Source organism: Sparus aurata, chromosome 14, assembly GCF_900880675.1.
Source record: "Sparus aurata chromosome 14, fSpaAur1.1, whole genome shotgun sequence".
Classification (NCBI taxonomy): Eukaryota; Metazoa; Chordata; class Actinopteri; order Spariformes; family Sparidae; genus Sparus; species Sparus aurata.
In genome coordinates this window covers 680280-696197 of record NC_044200.1, presented here as the reverse complement: position 1 = coordinate 696197, position 15918 = coordinate 680280, and the positions used below count along the sequence as shown (strand labels likewise).

At 43.3% G+C, this 15918-nt stretch overlaps 1 protein-coding gene across 7 annotated transcripts in view; it reads right to left on the bottom strand.

Annotated features, from left to right (window-relative positions):
- Positions 1–15918, bottom strand: part of rint1 (RAD50 interactor 1) — a 137798-nt gene that overhangs the window by 75333 nt on the left and 46547 nt on the right. For 6 of the 7 annotated variants that reach the window (XM_030440003.1, XM_030440005.1, XM_030440006.1 and 3 more), the window contains 3 exons: positions 13393–13576; positions 10738–10848; positions 10087–10312 (listed from right to left, as the gene is read on the bottom strand). In XM_030440003.1, the coding sequence (XP_030295863.1) occupies positions 10087–10312; positions 10738–10848; positions 13393–13576 (521 nt within the window). The remainder of the gene's footprint in view (positions 1–10086; positions 10313–10737; positions 10849–13392; positions 13577–15918) is intronic. The other variant, XM_030440009.1, reaches the window with a different exon arrangement.

The following is a 15918-nucleotide window of genomic DNA, read 5'->3' as shown; positions in this document are numbered from 1 at the left end:
TGCACAACACAGCTAAAATAAGGTCTTTCTTTCTTTCTGCTGACACAGAGATGATTCATGCCTTTGTTTCGTCAAGGCCAGACTACTGCAATACCTTATTTTCAGGTCTTCCACGTGAGATCACAAAAATTCTTCCAACGGTTCAGAATGCTGCAGTTAGAGTCTTAAAACTTACAAGAACATTTTATTATATTACAGAAATCCTAGCCTCACTGCATTGACTCCCAATTCATATGAGATCAGGCATTAAGGTGCTGCTGATGACATAAAAATTGTACACGGCATTGCCCCATTGTATATGTCAGATCTCATTATACCATTTATTCCAATTTGTGCACCTCAAAATTCAGGGATCCTGACGGTTCCCAGCATTAAGAAGTCAGCTGGCTGCAGGGCTTTTTCCTATCGTGCCCCCTTCTACTAGAATAACCTCCTAGGTGACATCAGACAGTCGGGCTCTACTGACGCTTTTAAATCCAAACTCAAAACGTACTTGTTTTACTTAAGGGGGGGTACACATAAAGATAATCGGGCAGATTTTGCTCCGATTTGACCCCTTCCTGACCACGGAAGATTATCTTCTGTCTTATAAGATTATCCTATACGATTATCCTGTGGTCTGTGGTGTGTTAAGATAATTTGCTCGGAAACGGGTCGCGGACGACAATCGTAAATGTTAAACTTGTTCAATATTTTACGACGAAAAATCTTCATGTGTGTGGGGAAAGCCGACGACTTCTGAGTCACTACTCCGTGAAATGTGACGTGAAACGCAACGTAGCAAACCAGCTTGACTGAGGAAGACGGAAGCGAACATAAATAAAAACAGAGGTGAGATCTAATTTTTACGATGGGGGTGTCTGAATTAGCCATTTTAATGTTTTTAACGGGTTTAGCGTCGGCGCTACCCTTAACCTCTCCGCACCCACCCGCCCGCCGACGGGCAATTTCAGATAAATGACTGTATGTCTACACTGCGCAGTGACGTATCCCGCTTCAACTTTCATCAATATGGACATACTATACGTCGTTAGAAAGGGGAGAATCTCCGCAATTCATTCATCCAGTTGATTTTGCAGAAATCATGAGCACCAAACCATAAATCATTGATATTCACCAGCATGGTAAACGTGAGACACAAGAAACACACGGCGACTCCCTACCTTTGAAGCGGCCATAATATGTGTCCATTCCTCAATTATCTATATTCCAGTTGTCCGTAAGAATCCACTGATCAAAAGCATAAAAATGGTTTTTCATAAAATTATTCCAGCTTGTGAATATCGTCCTGTAAAGTCCATTTGTTTACCGTCTGCCAACTTTGTCCGGCAAATAAAGTCCATACTTTACCGGCCGCACCGAAATGTTTTCTAGTTCCTGTATGGTGATGTTGGGTATGCTTGTTTTCATCACTTTGCTGTCTAAAAAATAAAAGTGTCCCCATCTTTTTCTGTTCAGTTTTCACCCCAGCAGAGCCCCTGAAGTAGATCGAGCGCTGCCTGTTTGAAGGACCAATAGACTTTGTTTACTGTTTTTCGCTGCCTTAGTATAGGAATAGCGTATTGGCTATCGACATGTCAATCACTCAGGCTTCTAGCCAATTATTTTACCTTTCTAATGAGGGCAGGCGTGCCCAGGTCAGGTATTTATAAGCCGAGGGGTTTCCGTGCGTCTGGCGACTTGTGGGCGGATTTTATGCAGCAGACGCATGGTGAAGAGACGCAGCAGACGCATGGTGAAGAGACGCAGCAAACATTTACATTTCTTCGTCGGCATTTTCATAGTTTACAATGGCGAAAGCCAGGAAGAAATCCAAATATATCCGAGAAGATGACCAGGAATGGACTATAGCATCATCTGATGAGAGTCAAGACAGTGAGTATGACTCTGAGAGAGAGGAGATGTTCGCTCAGGGACTTGACGACATCTTAGATCGGTGAGTAACGTTATCTTTGATCATGTTTTATTTATTTATTTAGCCATGAGTGAAATTTGAATGAAAGTTAGTGGGTGGGGTTTTTTTTATGATTACAGTGAACAGTACAGTATACATTAGCATGTCATAAATGATGCTAAATGGTTAGCGCCCCAGGGCCTAATTAGCCTTGCTAAGCCTAGCAAGCTAGCTAGCTACTCAACTAGTCAACTAAAGTTATGTAATCCTTGTAATCCTATTCTATAATGTCAGGGTTTTCCCTGCCATTATACGGCTTAGGCACCGTCCCCAGACGGTGGAACAGCGGCGCTACACCGCTATACCGCTAGGTCAGCGGCGCTATACTCCGCGCGTGACGGTGACGAGCGTCCGTCCCCCGGCTGACGGCGATGAGCTGTCTGTTTATGTACAGTTATTTCCCTGATGTTTTTGTGTAATATATATAATATCATATCCGTGTTTATTTGTTTCCTATGTAAATAACACCCCATTGAAATGCATTTATATATTTTTTCATTATATTTGGTAACATTTGTGCATTGCATTGTGTTTTGTAGGTCACAGTCTGACAGTGACTTGGATTGGGAGCCTCAAAGTAGGACACTCAGACGCCAAACCCCATCTCCTGCTGAGGGTGGTCGGCAGAAGCGGCAACGATCCTCCTCTGCATCCACCAGTGCTACCTCCCCCGCTGCATTTTTCACTGCCCCCTCTGGCTCAGGGGACGCTGCAGCTTCTACACCAACTGCTGGACGTTCCCGTGCTGCCCGGGGGAGGGGCAGAAGAGGAGGATCCTCCAGAGCACCTAGCTCCCACACAGAGGAACAACAGTGGCATGATGTGGGGGATGACGACGTTGAGCCTGCTCAAGTTGCCTTCATGCCGGTGAGACAGCCCGGACCACAGCAGGAGACCAGAGTGGCAACCAGTCCACTGCAGTTTTTCAGACTGTTTTTCACCGACGCAGTGCTTGGGACTTTGATGGCAAACACTAATGCCTATGGAGCAAAGAGGCATGAAGGGAAAAAAGAGGTCTGGCATAACATTGGCGTAGATGACATTTTTTCTTACCTTGCCATGGTAATATACATGGGGATGGTCAAGTGCCCTACGCTGGTGGAGTACTGGAAAGGGTCCCGCCTCTATAGCCTTCCATTCCCACCCTCTGTGATGTCCCGAAATAAATTCCTCAGGATTTCTCGTGCTCTCCACATGAGTGACATCACAGCAGATGAAGAGAATGCAGCTAAGAGGGGGACACAAGCTTATGACCGCCTGGGCAAGATCAAGCCCCTTTACAGCCAGATTGTCAAAGCCTGCAAAGCCCACTTCCAGCCAGAGCAACACATCGCAATTGATGAAAGGATGGTTGCATCAAAGGCCAGAATCTCCATAAAGCAGTACATCAGGAACAAGCCCACTAAGTGGGGATACAAACTGTTTGTTTTGGCAGATTCTGGCACTGGCTACACGTGGAATTTTTTTGTTTATGAGGGGAAGTCACCTAGCGCTGGAAAGGGACTGAGCTATGACTCTGTCATGTACCTAATGGACTTTGATTCCCTTGGTACAGGTTATCAGCTTTATGTTGATAACTTTTACACAAGCTCCCAACTTTTTCTGGACCTGCTAAAGAAGAAGACAGGGGCTTGTGGTACCATCCGCACAAACCGGGTTGGTTTCCCCAAGACCACCATCAATGACTTCACCAGGGGCACTTCTCGGGGGACAATCAAGTGGATCAGGGACAGCGAACTCCTTTTTGTGAAATGGATGGACACTAGAGAGGTGGTCATGTGTTCCACCATTCACAAGGCATTCACTGGTGATACAACCCGAAGGAGAGTGAAGACAGCTGGACAGTGGGCGGCGATCGATGTCCCCATTCCAGCACCAGTCAAGGACTATAACCAGCACATGGGGGGGGTTGACCTGTCGGATGCACTCATTGGGTACTACAGTGCCACACACAAGACAATGAAATGGTACAAGACATTGTTCTATCACTTTTTGGACATTGCGGTTGTGAACGCTCACATCCTGTACCAGCAGTGTCAGAGGGGGCAGTCCATGACGCAGAAAGAGTTCCGCCAGGCCCTTATTGAGGAGCTTGCAGACCAAGGACCTGCGTCAACGTCCCAGCCATCCACCTCAAGTTGCACTGCACCCCCAAACCCAGCAGCATCCCACAAGCCGCATTATTTCAAAGAGGGGCAAAATGTGGCTAAGCGGGATGCAGGCAGTGTCGGCAGACGCCTTTGCACGCTCTGCCACAAAAAAACACCCGTTGGCTGTTCTACATGTGGTGTTCCCTTGTGTTTTGTTGCCACAAGGGACTGTTACAATGAGTGGCACACAAAACATGGGTTGTAGAATGGCCCACAATGTCCAAATACGTCAGTTATGCACATGTACAGTTGTATATACTTCATTTTTGTAGATTATTTTGTTTTTTATACATTTTCCACTACTTTTGCAGGGTTCTCCCCAGACGGTGGAACAGCGGCGCTGCGCCGCTATACTCCGCGCGTGACGGTGACGAGCGTCCGTCCGTCCCCCGGTTGACGGCTAGGAGCTCCCGGCTGACGGCGGAGCGTCCGTCCGTCCCCCAGCTGACGAAGTTGATGACCGTCTGTCCGTCCGTCCGTGTCTTCCCCCCGGGACTGACGTTGACGAGCGTTCGTTATACATACAGTAATAGTGTATTGATGGATAATAAAATCCTTGTTTGAAATTCAGTTCAGTATAGTCTGTCATTTTTGTATAATGGTAACTATTCTGTAGTGTCTTGTCACATGACAATATCTCAATATGGCCACCTAGAAGTGTGTGGAAACCCCTCCAACCACCCATCAAATGAATGTGTGAATAAATTATGTTTTGAATCATGGAGAAAGGTTTTATAGTCACCAAAATGCTTCAGTAATGTTTCCAGTGTCACAGAAGTGAGTAAAAGCATTTGGCACAATTTGGCCATTTGGAGACGTTTTGGAGAGGTTCGTGGACGCCAGTGACACCACAAACTAAAACCTCCATAACTCCCATAAGGGTAGGTCTAGAAGTCTAAAATTTCACCCAGGTGTAGTTGACAAGATGAGGAAGGTATGTGCTATATTGCCATATGCCTTACATAAAGCACATCCTAGTTATTGTTATTCAAATATGACCTATTATTTTCGAAGACAAAAAAAATGTTTTAGAGCCATGTTTGAACTGATGTCATTTTGGTTGTGTGTATGCTACATGCTAAATAAACACATTCACAGAAACTAGAGATTGTCAGCTTTCAAATGGCATATCATACATCCATCTCGGACTTGTAGTTCTTGTGTTATCAGCTTTTCCATTTGGGTATGCTAAATAGGCGAAGTTACTGAAAATAGGTGGGTGTGAACAGGTTAACTGTCAAACTGGTGGTTGATGCAAGTATTGTGTGTTGTCAGAAAAGCTCACATTCCCTCTTCTATGTCTTCCATGTCTTTCATGTTTTAAAACGTTTATTTACTCTTTTTTTATATACAGTCTATGCTCTTTTCCATTTATGAAGAGTCCTGTGACGCTGGGGTTGTTGCCATTGGTTACTGTAGATCACGTTTGATCACGAGATATTTCTGGCTAATAATCTTCATGTGTGTGGTGTCCTGTGCTGAGAATATCGGAGCACACCACACACAGTACGATCAAAGCTGATTTTTTAATCTTCATGTGTGGGGGCTCTACAGATAAAAAATCTCTTAAGATTTATAAAATCCTTATACATGTACCCCCCTTTAGTCTTTAATTATTCCTTGACTTCGACTGCTAGCTTCTTCAGTGGGTCAGCCTCAGTTTCAATGAGTTACCTATGGTATTAGACTTAATACAGTATTCGCTTTTCTGATTAACATTGCATTTCTCTAACTTTTGTTTTTGTTTTCTGTCCCCATAAGCTGCAAGCTGCGTTGCCCTCTCACTCACTATAGCTTCCTCCCCCTCCTCTCCTTTTAAGGCTCCCTTCTAATGGACCACAGGCCCCCCTGGGACCATCTACCTCTCCCGGCTCCTGCCTGTCTCACATATTAATGCACCACTTGTTGATGCCTAGGCCTGCTCAGTCGACTCCTGAATCCACACACTTTGAATACATAAAACTGTGTAAACTGTGATTCTGTTGTTCTTTTTTGTACATGTGACATCTATTGCATGCCTGTCTGTCCTGGGAGAGGGATTCCTCCTCTGTTGCTCTTCCTGAGGTTTCATCCATCTTCTATTTTTCCCTTGTTGAAAGTTTTTTTTTTCCCTCAAGTTTGTCCACCATCGAATCGCGGGCTTAAGGACAGAGGATGTTTTTCCACTGCACAGATTGTTAAGCCCATTGAGGCAATGTGATTTTGATTTTAGGCTATATAAATAAAATTGATCTGATTTGATTTGTGGGACTACTTGTACCAATTGGCTGGACCTCTTTTGAATTAGGTCAGCCACTTATGCAATCACTTATATTTACATTATGAATTGTTAATCAACTGACATGTAACGGACATGCCTCAGCACTGGTGCATTTCAGCACAAGGTCATCTTAGGTACACACAAACCAAACCATTTTTTTTCCAACTTATCAGCCACAAACAGTATAATGCAATCCTACTACTGAGAATTGCCCACTCCCAAGCAAGGATAAGATTAACAACTCCATCTGATTTATTATAAGAGGCATGTTGAGATTATCTGTGGCCAAAAGGAAAATTGACACTTCACAGGATTTGTTCTACAGTTTGGAATAATTAGACCTCATCTTGAAGTGGTATTGAGTGATTGTAGGCAACAACCCAGTGTGAGTTTTTGTCTGCAACAGCCCTGACACAATCATGTGGGACTTTGAAAAAAACAAACCCTTCTCTTATGTTGAGGAGCCAGGCAGATAATGACCAGGACATTAAATCTGCCTGCATTCTAAGCTGACTAAACATTAAATGGTTCTACCTTTGCAGCACCCTTTAAAATCAGTATGAAGTAACTGTTTTGTTCATTTGTCATTATGCTCATCACATTCAGCCAAAACTATTGTTGAATGTAAATTATGGGTAGTTCTTGGAACTAACACTTTGGTAGCCCGAGTTACTCATTTAATGTTTTCATTGCATTTCTAAAGCGTGATAATACTGCCATCTACTTACTATGTATGGGTAATTGTTTCTAAAGTGATATGTATATAGACTTAGTAACCAGGACATATGTTGTGAAAGTAATGTTGTAGAATCCTGATTGGCTGACTGTAGAAACACCCATTTCTTCCCCTGGAAGTTTCTACTTTCAATCTGGCAGCCAAGTTTCAACACCAACTGAGTGTATTATAACTTTGCTACCAGTTTTATACATCCTTGTAGTTTTCCCCTTCGACTTTGAACATTTTATGTTGTTCTCCACCAGCGCCAAATCTTTCCTGTTATCCAGTAAAGCCAATATTCCGGAATAATATTTTGCCATCAACCCCGTGACAGAGACCAAAGCTATCTGTCCTACACCTACAACCACTGAGCTGCAGAATTCCTTTGCTGAACCACCCCAGAAGAGAGCCCGGTAGAGCCATCAAACCAGTTAACTACACGTCACCTCAGGGACAACCATCCCAGTGTTTGCCATGAAGAGGTTTTCTGCCAACCAGTGCTGTGGTTTCGACTAAGCCCCATCCTTGCCCAGCCTTTACAGCTAAAAAAAAAACTGAGTTGGTGTCAATATTATTAGGGCCTGAACAGGTAGACCTGCGAGGTCCCTATTGTAATTGGTAGGAAAGAAATTTTCTTCTCCAAGTTTGACTGCAGTTTTGGATGCCTGAACATACCTAAAAACTCACCAAATTTGGAATATACGTCACATCCGGCGAAAATTACGCTCCTGCATTGTCACTGGGCGTGGTCGTGACCTGCGGGCTCTGTAGCGCCCCTAATGTTCTTCCCTGCCTTCCACATGCGCGTAGACGTACGAAATTTGGTACGCAGATTCATCATGAGCAGACGCACAAAAAAGTCTGGGGGGCCCATACTCTCATTCCAACAGGAAGTCGGCCATTTTGATGTGTGGCGGCATATTTATTGCCAATCTTCATACTTAAATTATCTTCTCCTACAAACGTAACACCAGTGACTTCACAGTTAGTCAGTATCATCCTCTGACCCTGAAGATGAAAAGTTATGGAAATCTTTATCCTACATCATACCTGCTGGCCGCAGTGGAGCGGTCAATTCAAATCCTTCGCCGTAAGGCATCAAGTCCTTATAACTTCTTCATACCATTTCCTATCTTGGCCAAATCTCTCAGGCATGCATAAGGAGTCTCCCTGAAAAGATCTGTGTCGTCATGGGGCGTGGTCATGACCTGTGGACTCTGGAGCGCCCCCTATTGTGATGCCATACTGATGCCCCGCCTCCTACTTGCACATACACGGATGAAATTTGGTACGCACATTCATCATGACCAGACGCACAAAAAACCCATTTGGACCCATACTCTCAGTCAACAGGAAATCAGCCATTTTGATGGGTGGTGGCGTTTTTGACAAATTCATGCCTACTTTGAAAACTATCTTGTCCTAGAGCTTATACACCACAGTCTTCACATTCGCTCAGTATCATCTTCATGCCTTGAAGAACAAAAGTTATGGAAATCATTCTGCTGTGTCATACCTGGTGGGCGTGACGGCGGACGCCATTTTTTTCCTTTGCTGTCAAGCATCAAGTACTTATAACTTCCACATACAATGCCCCATCTCCACAAAATTCCTCATAAATGGAGACAGTCTTGCCCTGAATACATCATCACATTCATTCAAAGTCGGCCATTTTGAATTTGGCTGCCATTATGAAATATTGCTGTACATCATGCTTTCACTTCTTTCTCCTACAGATTGGACAGCACAAACTTCACAGTCAGTCAGTATACTCCTCGGACCATGCCAAAGACATGCTAGGAAAATCTTTGTCCTACGTCCCACCTTCTGGCCGTGGCAATGCCCGCCATAAAAATCCTTCGTCATGAAGCATCGAGTCCTAATAACCTCTTCATACAATTTCCTATCTCGGCCAAATCTCTCAGAAATCTAGAGGGAGTCGCCATGAATAGATCTGTGCATCAATACTGTGTCATATCCATAGCGCCACCCACTGGACACAGGAAGTCTGACAAACATCATCCTATTGACATGACGTTCACTTCTTGTTTTCTCCCTGTCATGACATGCTTGTAACAGGTGAGCGCGCAGTCCGACAACGCCGCAGCCCGAAGCGCGCGGACTGCGAGGGCCCGTTCATCACTGCTTGCAGTTTTTATTATTATTATTATTATTATTATTATTATTATTATTATCATCATCATCATCATCATCATCATCATCATCATCATCATCATCATCTTGACAGTAATCAAACCTCCAATTTTCTTCTATACAGTAAACATTCATTTGTGTCAGTAATTACTCAGTAAAAAAACTTTTTCAGTTGGACACAGTCATGGTTCTATTCCTTTGAAGAGGAGAACGGAGATCAATCTAATCAGGAAGTCACTTTTAGATATTTGACTTAACTTCAATCATTGATTTGATTTAAATTTTTCTCTTTGTAGGTGGAGCCCCTTAAAATAAGTGCAAAATCAATGTGATTCCATTAGGCATTACTTGATAGAAATCTGTTTCCTTTTTTCTTTTTTTTTTGTAAATTCTTGTCAACAAAGCCAAATTATATTGACAAAGATTCCATCTATAAACGCAATAAAAGTAGAAAACATCCAAGGGGGTAAATCATTTTACAGGCATTGTATTTACCAAATTAAAATCAGGGCTATCAGTCTAGGTAGGCAAGACTGCAATTGTGTTATGGCAAAATTACAATATCTTATTGATTAATACACTCCATTATTATTATTATTATTATTGACTTTATCATATTAACAATACTGAAAACATGTCTGTTTAATATCCAACACCCATCATATGTAGATGTTTGGCTGAATAAAATCTATGGTTTCCAAAGGTAGGAAAGTTAAAAAGAAAGAATCAAAAACGTTAAGAAAGTTCTGACAATTGCTCCTGCTGCACTTTAGATGCTTTAAATCTCTCATAATGTGTGAGGAGAAAGGTTAACTCCTGGAGATATGTACCCACATACTTGACAACTTACTCTTCTTTTCCACAGTGAGCCACTTCTGAAGGATTGCGTCCTCAAGCAGGAGGTGAAGGAGACCAGGCAATACTGCTGGATATGACTGGTTGCACCGCAGCTCCTTCTCAAATTGCAGCACCTCCTCCACCAAGTGACAGAAGAGCATATCATCATATAGAAGCCTAGAGGCATCGCTGGCCACCTTCTCCTGGACTAGAGACAACAGGCCTCTGCACAGCTCCACCTACATACACATGGATATAGAACAATTATAGCCATCTGCCAGTTTTATGTCGTAATTCTGAAATAACACTATATTAAGTTTTCTAAAAGACATGTCAAACATGTTCCAACAAAAACAATGTCCAGAATACAGGAAAGAATACAGTCATAAGTCCTTGATGAATACTGAAGACATCACAACTAAGGGGTTCAGTGGTTTCAAATCAAATTACAATTATTTTATCATGTACACACAAAGCACGCACCCACACACACACACACAAATGAAAAGCAGACCGTCAGTGAAAAGGACATTTTCCTGTAAACTACCATGGCCACTAAAAAGTAAAGGAAGCATGTATCCATAAAACATTTGCAAAGTCACTAATTTTATGTCACATTCTAGATCAAATCAGTCTGAGTAACATTCATTACAGAGCAGCATACCCTTGCACTAGTGGTTACCCCAGCTCGTTCCAAGATAGGTTGGATCTTTTCTTCCATGAAGGTTGAGCTGTTACTCATCCACATAAGAACCTGAGTTAGGTACCACTCCGGCTACAACACACAAAGATAGAGGTGGAGATTGAGTTTCTAAAGCTTGGTCACAATTATCATAAAAAAGGGTCAGGTTATGCCCAAAAATTTAATAATTTGAAGTGTTCATAGCTATTCAAGGAGAAAGCAAGGATGTAGTTTAAATTTGGGAGAGATTGAGTTTCAAAAGCTTGGTCACTAGTCAGTATCTGAGCAAGGTCAACATATTTAAAGATGCTGCAGAATTTGCTGTAAAGCAAGAAGTGAATGTGCAACAATTATCATAAAAAAGGGTCAGTTATGCCCCAAAATGAATAATTTTAAGTGTTCATAGCTATTCAAGGAGAAAGCAAGGATGTAGTTTAAATTTGGGAGTTGTGGCTCATACTGCATTTTCAACCATATTGTCTCACCAAGAGGGTATTGATTGTATTGCACTTGGTTATTTATGCGCAAAGTGACAGAACTGGTTCTGAAAGTGCCCTATACATGGAATGCACAGTACATGTATTTCCCTGTGGAACAAAGCAGTGGTTCTTACCCTGCTGTGTCTAAAAATCTTGAGAAAGACAGAAGTGACACATGTTTGATTCCATGGATGTTCTTTGAACACAACTGTTTGCAGGGTACGTGATGATGTGGCAATGTACATGACTCTGATATTACCACAGCGAAACACACGCTGTTTTATTGCCATCCTGTAAAGAGCAACTTCCTTTTCTGGGGCTGGGAGACTATATTCAGTAATATTTTTAGCAGTACATTTAATTGTCATGATACAAGACGAGATTGTATGATGTTACTACAATTGTGGTTTCCTATACTTTCCACGAAACCCTAAAACTAAGCAAACTAATGTTGATGAAAGTTCTCAGTCATCCAGGTCATTGTAATTCGAAGCGCTGTAGCGTAGGCAACTGGATGCGTTTCAGTTTCTTGAAGACTTACTGTAGGGGAGTTGCACGCTATAAAACTCTGTGTGGGAGTAACCTTACTCATAACCTTAGTCGTTAAGAACAAGTGAGCACTGAGTTTCAAAGTTGTTCGGGCCACATTTTATTGATCCCCGAGGGGAAATTGCTTCTGTTACAGCTACCATTCAACATTCAACAGTCTGAGAAATAAGCTGACAAATAAAAACTATGTATGAGCAAGAATAATAAAAAAAAGTATAATACATATGTAATACAAAATATATATATATATATATATACACATATATACATGTGTATATACACAAACATACACACATACATATACATATATATATATATATATATATATATATATATATATATATATATATATATATATATACACATACACATATATATATATATGTTCGTTCGTTCGTTTTCTTCCGCTTTATCCATGCGGGTCGCGTGTTACCGCTTTTATACCACCTTTTTCAAGGTGGAGCGGGGATACTGGGGCCAAATCCAGTGGCTCTATGGGCGAAGGCCAGGGTACTCCCTGGATGAGACGCCAGCTCATCGCAGGGCCCTTACTGATGGCAGTGGCTGCCACGAAGGTGCCAACTGCACATCAGGAGCAGTGTTGGGGTTCAGCATCTTGCTCAAGGATGCTTCGGCTTGTAGCTCAGTCCCGCCCAGGGGAGCCAGGGATTTGAACCAGTGACCTTCCGGTCACTAGTCCTCAGCTCTACCCACTGAGCCACAGCCGCCCACTATATATATATGTATATATATATATATGTATATATATATATATATGTGTGTGTGTATATATATATATATGTGTGTGTGTATATATATATATATGTGTGTGTGTATATATATATATATGTGTGTGTATATATATATATATGTGTGTGTGTGTATATATATATATATGTGTGTGTGTATATATATATATATATATATATATATATATATATATATATATATATATATATATATATATATATATATATATATATATATATATATATATATATAATATATATATATATATATATATATATATATATATATATATATATATGTGTGTGGTCTGTCAGTCGTGGGGCTCCACTCCTGGGTCCATCACGAACTCTGCCAGTAGTTCTGTGTCTTGATGCAAGTCTGCTGATGACACTTTGAGACACACCAAGTTCACGAGCAACATCTGACTGCCTGCCACCAACCCGAAGGCGCGCTATGGCCAGGTGGCGCTGCTCGTCCATTAACCCACAAGTGACCCAAACGACTCTGAAACTCAGAGCTCACACATGTCTTTAAAGACTCTGTAAGAAAACACCCACAAAGAGTTTTAAAGCCCATGTTAAAGCACTAAATATATGCAAACTAATTAATAAATAAATACATTCACTAAAATGTCTATATCTGAAAGCATATGGGTTTCCATTCCAGGAGAGTAAAACAATGTTATGCCGTTAGAAGATCATTATAATTAAGACTCAAATAAACAAAAAATAGACAGAATGTGTCCTGTGTCAGTAAAGTTTGAATAAACTTCAGAGTGCAAGTCTGACTGTTTTCTGAATTTTTTATTTTTTTATTTTTTCTAAATTGTATGCATATGTGATGCATGTTTCTCAAATACCTTGCTGAGAGAGTTGGTTTGTCGATTCCCATAGAAGTGGTATCTGAACCTTCTGCTGAGTGGCAGCAGCATGATCTGGATGGGAAGACAGAGAGGAGGACCTTTGGACGGAGGTGCGACTGAGGAAACAGGCTGGGTAGAGGTAACACAAGAGGCCAAAGCCCTCTGTGATAAGAGGTCATCACTGCCAAAGAATGTTAAAGAAACCAAACACTGGACCACTTGCAGTCTTCTGAACCCATAACATCCTCATTTGGAAACCTGCTGGGGACCTCCATCCATCCATCCATTGTCAACCGCTTATCCAAAATCGTGTCGCAGGGGCCGCAGCTTCTGTAGCGAGCCCCAGATATCCCTTTCCCCGGCCACATCAGCTAACTCTGATGGGGATCCCCAGGCGCTCCCAGGCCAGAGAAGAGATATAATCCCTCCACCTAGTCCTGGGTCTACCCCTAGGTCTCCTTCCTCCTCCCTCCCTGGTGGCATCCTCATCAGATGCCCGAACCACCTCAACTGGCTTCTTTCCACACAGAGGAGCAGCTGCTCTACTCCGAGCCCCGCCCGGATGGCTGAGCTTCTCACCATATCACTAAGGGAAACCCGAGCCACCCTGCGGAGAAAACCCATTTAGGCTGCTTGTACCCGCGATCTCATTCTTTCGGTCATGACCCATCGCTCATGACCATAGGTGAGGGTAGGGACGAAGATTGACCTGTAGATCAAGAGCTTTGCCTTCTGGCTCAGCTCCCTTTTCATCACAACCGTGCAGTGAAGCGCATGCAACGCTGCACCCGCTGCTCCGACTCTCCGGTCAATCTCACGCCCCATCATCCCCTCACTCGTGAATCAAACCTCGAGGTACTTGACCTCCTTTACTTGGGGCAAGGACTCGTTCCGGTGTTGCCCCTCAACACCCAGAGCTTTTAGCATTTCTGCTGGTATCTCATCAATCCCTGGGGCTTTGCCACTGTGGAGTTGTTTGACTACCACAGTGACTTCACCCAGGGAAATCAGCGATGATACCCCATCATCCTCCAGCTCTGTCTCTATTACAGAGGGTGGCTTAGTGGGATTCAGGAGGTCGCCAAAGTACTTCTTCCACCACCCTATGACCTCCTCAGTTGAAGTCAACAAGGTCCCATCCTTGCTCTACACAGCTTGGATGGTTCCCCGTTTCCCGCTCCCGAGGTGGCAGCTGGTTTTCCAAAAGCGCTTTGGCATCGCCAAAAAATCCTTCTCCATGGTCTCAACGAACTCCTCCCACACCCTCTGCTTTGCCTCTGCCACAGCTGCGGCTGCTGCCCTTCAGGCCCATCGGTGCCCCAAAACTGCCTCAGGAGTCTCCCGGGACAACATGTCCCTAAAGGACTTCTTCTTCAGTTGGACGGCTTCCCTTACCACCGGTTTCCACCACGGTGTCCGAGGGTTGCCGCCCCCTTGGGCCATGTTGCTTTTTCGGACTGTGCCCTGCCAGGCCCCTTGGCAGACCCAGCCACCAGGCCAGAGTCCTGCATGGGTCTTATTTTGCAAACCCGCACCCGCCTGTACCCGTCGTACTTAAAACCGCATCCGACCCGTTTCCCGACAGTAGCACAAATTACATTCCGCACACGGGCCGACCGGCTATAAATTGATACCCGACCCGCACCCGAAGCAAAATTAGACTGACACAATTTTTAAAAATGAAAGTAAGCCAGTGTGGGGAATGGGAGTTCTGGGAGGGCGCAAGCACGCATGAATGAGCTCATATGAAATATACCGCGTTGATATAGGACGACCCTGATTATAAGATCACCGCGTCTCTCCATTTTTCATCTACTGCCACTTCTTCTCCGCTGTGATTGACAGAAAACCCCAGCCACAGTGTCAGTGACGTCTCTACAATAAGCTGCTGCCCTCTGCAGTTGTGGTCGTGTAGCGACCCAGACAACTATCAGCATGTGTCAACGGTTAGACCCCGATTATAAGACGACCCCACTTTTCCACATAATTTTCATAGAAAAAAACCTTGTCCTATATTCGAATCAATACGGTACATGCTTATCATTTTGAAATGCAGGCATATTTTTGTAGATGTGTCGCTAATGATTTTTTTTTTTTTTGCACTTGATGCCATGAAAATGACAATCGCAAAACCCGACCCACGCTCTCTAGGCGTCCGACCCGATCCGCACCCGTGTCCGACACAGGACATTATTTTTCACCCGTTTCATCCAAATTGTGCGGGTCACCCGTCGGGTACCATCACCCTATCGCGGTGGAGAGGTTTGCGTGTCCCAATGAACCTGGGAGCTAGGTTGTCAGGATGAACCTGGGAGCTAGGTTGTCAGGAGCCATGGCTCCTGACAACCTAGCTCCCAGGTTCATTGGGACACACAAACCTCTCCACCGCGATAGGGTGATGGTTCCCGGAGAGGCCTGATGGGGACCCGTTTCATTTAATTTCCCTTCACCCTCTACTTTCTAGCTAGTGTTTTTATTTATTTACAAACAATGAACAAATGCTTTTAAAGTTAAAAAGACAGT